Here is a 3,283-nt window from a genome sequence, read left to right on the forward strand (position 1 = left end):
TGTTTTGATCCCATTGGGTTTTATTTTTATTTTTTTATTTTTTACTCTTTTTTGGCACTTCTGCAAATATTGGGGTTCCTCCAAGCCTGCTGAAACCTTCATGGTTGATGCCACTTTGACTCCAAAAGCAATATCACTCAGAGAATTGAATTTACTCTTAGTATAGATGATGATACTTTAAGACTTTTGTTCATTTTCATATAATTAGAATTAGTACTCAAATGAAGAATGTGCATATAACTCTAGTTAATAACACTTTGTATCTTAAAAGAACGCAAAAAAACCCTCAAATTATGAAGAACATTATCCAGTCAAATAAAGCACTCTTTAAGTTGGCTTAAAAAAACCTATTTATTTATTACATTTTGAAAAGCCACTTTCAGTCATCTCCCAGGGCATTCTAAAGGTTAGAAGGTACACATACATGGATGGTCACATTTACCTTTCACAACAACCTTTGGAGGTAGGTAAGGCTGGCAGCAATTAAATGATCCAAGATCATATAGTGAACTACCTAGCTAGGTGAAGATTTGAACCTGGTCTCCATAATCTAAGTCCAACACACTAGTCTATGCTGACTCTCTCCCACTGAAGCTACCGGATCTTAAAATCCCTTTGCTGGATTTTGCTGCATGTTCAGTTCATTTCTTAAGAATTAGTTTTCTTTGATTAAAGATAACTCTAAGGGAATCCTTCACTTTCTCATTTCTCAGACTGTATATGAAAGGATTTAGCATGGGTGTCACCATTGTGTTCAGTACAGTGCCTATTTTGTTGAAATCCAGAATGTTCCCTTTAGTGGGACGGACATAAATGAAGATAGAGCTCCCATAGTACAATATTACCACAGTGATATGAGAAACACAGGTTGAGAAGGCCTTTTGTCGCCCTTGTGCTGATGGTATCTTCAGGACAGCAATAATAATGTAAATGTATGACACAACTGTTATGAGAAGTGAACCCAGAAGCAATATGGAAGAAGTCCCAAAATCAACCCTTTCAGCCAATGATGTGTCACCACAGACAAGCTTGAGTAAGGGGGCACTGTCACAGAAGAAGTGGTTGACAATATTTGGGCCACAGAATGATAGACCAGCTGTCACAATGCTGGGAACTAGAATAATCAAGAAACCACCAACCCATGACCCCAAAAGGAGCTGGAAACAGGCTTTGCTGTTCATAATGGATGCATAGCGCAGGGGGTAGCATATTGCAACGTAACGGTCAATGGACATTACAGCCAGGATGAAAAATTCAGTTGAGCCCATAAGGAAATAGAAGAATGACTGAGTAAGACAGCCCACAAAAGAGATGTTCTTCTTTCCTGTGATTATATTTATTAGCATCTTAGGCATGACGGTTGAAGTGATCATGAGCTCCAGGAATGAGAGATTACTCAAGAAAAAATACATGGGCAATTGAAGATGGTGATTGGTAAGTACCAGTGTAATTAGTGTGACATTACCCATAATGGTCAATGCATACACAAAGAAGAAGGTGATGAAGATCAGAATCTCAACAGAGCGAACGGTCTGAAATCCCAGAAGGATGAATTCAGTCACAATAGTCTTATTACCTTTCTCCATGTTTTGGAACATCTTATTCCCTAGGAAACAATGCATGAGGAAAATATAGAAACAAGGGAGGTAGAGAGACCTTATCAGCCATATTCATTAGGGGTATGCAGTGACCACAAGATTCATCATGTATCTGTATTTATAGTGTTTGGAGGCAGCTCTTTTGGATCCAAAACAGTTGTTCTGATTCTATTTGCTATTTGGGGCCAAATCTGATATGTTAAATCTGAAGTTCTGTTTTGTTCCCTTTGATTTTAATGGGAATCTAAAAAAAGACTCCCCCCCGCCCCAGCACTCTTGAGGTCTGGGTGTTTTCCCAGTCGGATTGCTTTTGTTTCTCAGAAAAGAAGAAGGGTAAGGAAATGGTCTTGCTGTTAACTTTATGCACATACTTTAAGTCCACAATCTACCTCCAAATCACCCTCATTTGCCTTGTTGTTCAGGCTGCACACAGAATCAATGCACACCCTTATTCACTATTGGTAGATAAATGGAGGATAAGTCCTAGGTCTATTAATTAAAAACTAGGATACCTAATTTAAAGTCCATGTTCAGAATAACCATACAGTTAAACATCCAGTGCTGGAAATGAATAATTGGGGAGAATTGTTGCCTTCTCTCTTGTTGACTTACTGGGTATTGAATGCCAAACCAGAAACTGAATGCTGAATTTGACATATTCTCCATATGAACAAACAGGGCTCTTCCTATGTCCTTTCGAAGAGCCAGTTAATAGTCAGCTCTTTATTGAGAGAGATTCATATGAAATTTATGTTTGAAGCTGATGAATTCTATTGTAAACATGAGTCTCAGGAAAGTTCCATTCATCTCCATGAGCAACATTTTTAGAGTCACCAAGTTTGATATGGAAGAGGGAGAAACGTGCACGCATTGCTTTAGAGCCAGAAATGTCTAAAGGCTGGTTCACACACTAACTGTTCCATAAGCAGAGTGGGGTTGCTGCTGTGCTAAAGTCCCACTTTGTGGACACTTCATATGATGGAGTCATATGTGCATATAGCTTTACTTGCATATGCATGATCTCATATCCTCCCCCCAAAGAAAAAAAGAATACAAGGATTTGGGAAGACTGTAAGGTTTAGACATATGCACATACAGAAATATAGTAGTATGCTGTCTGTCACATATTATGCTGTTTATATTTTGAGGATTTATGTCTCCAAAGCATGACCATCCATGTGTATTGAATAACCCAGCTGACAAGGGTATGAAGAAACCTGCAGACTGGCTTGCTCCACATTGGGATTTTGAGGGAAGCAATAATACAACCAGGAGCACCAGAATCTTAAAAAGCCCTCAAACCTAAACATGTATACAAAAAGAGCCCCATGATTAAGGATGGGGGGAAAGTTCAATTCTGTTCACATTTAAAGCTGGACCTACCTAATTCACACTTTCCAAAACAATATGCGCACTGAAACATAGCCATCCTTCAAAAGTCACACATTTCTGAATTTTGCAGTGCAGTTCCTCCGCAAGGTAGTGTGTGCAAAAATGCATATACTAGGGTAAAGTGTGCATAAAAATGCAGAGATGTGAAAATAGCATACAGAAATATTGTACTCTTGAACCTATGGTAGCCAGCTCTTTATTGAGGGGGATGCATATGAAGTTGGGGGAATGCTCAGTAAAACATGAGTATATTAGGCAAAATGCATACAAAATTGTCTACACTGGGAGAAATT

At 38.6% G+C, this 3,283-nt stretch overlaps 1 protein-coding gene across 1 annotated transcript; it reads right to left on the minus strand.

Moving 5' to 3' along the window:
- Nucleotides 1–641: 641 nt before the first annotated feature.
- LOC133367827 (olfactory receptor 6M1-like) lies at nucleotides 642–1,586 on the minus strand. Its single transcript, XM_061591930.1, has one exon. The coding sequence runs from the start codon at nucleotides 1,584–1,586 to the stop codon at nucleotides 642–644; it is 945 nt and encodes a 314-aa protein (XP_061447914.1).
- Nucleotides 1,587–3,283: the final 1,697 nt, after the last annotated feature.

Source organism: Rhineura floridana, chromosome 11 (genome assembly GCF_030035675.1).
Source record: "Rhineura floridana isolate rRhiFlo1 chromosome 11, rRhiFlo1.hap2, whole genome shotgun sequence".
NCBI classification, from domain to species: domain Eukaryota; kingdom Metazoa; phylum Chordata; class Lepidosauria; order Squamata; family Rhineuridae; genus Rhineura; species Rhineura floridana.

What these genes read in the sequence shown, in the direction of transcription:
- LOC133367827 (XM_061591930.1), bottom strand. Translation starts at nt 1,586, where the DNA reads ATGGAGAAAGGTAATAAGACTATTGTGACTGAATTCATCCTTCTGGGA.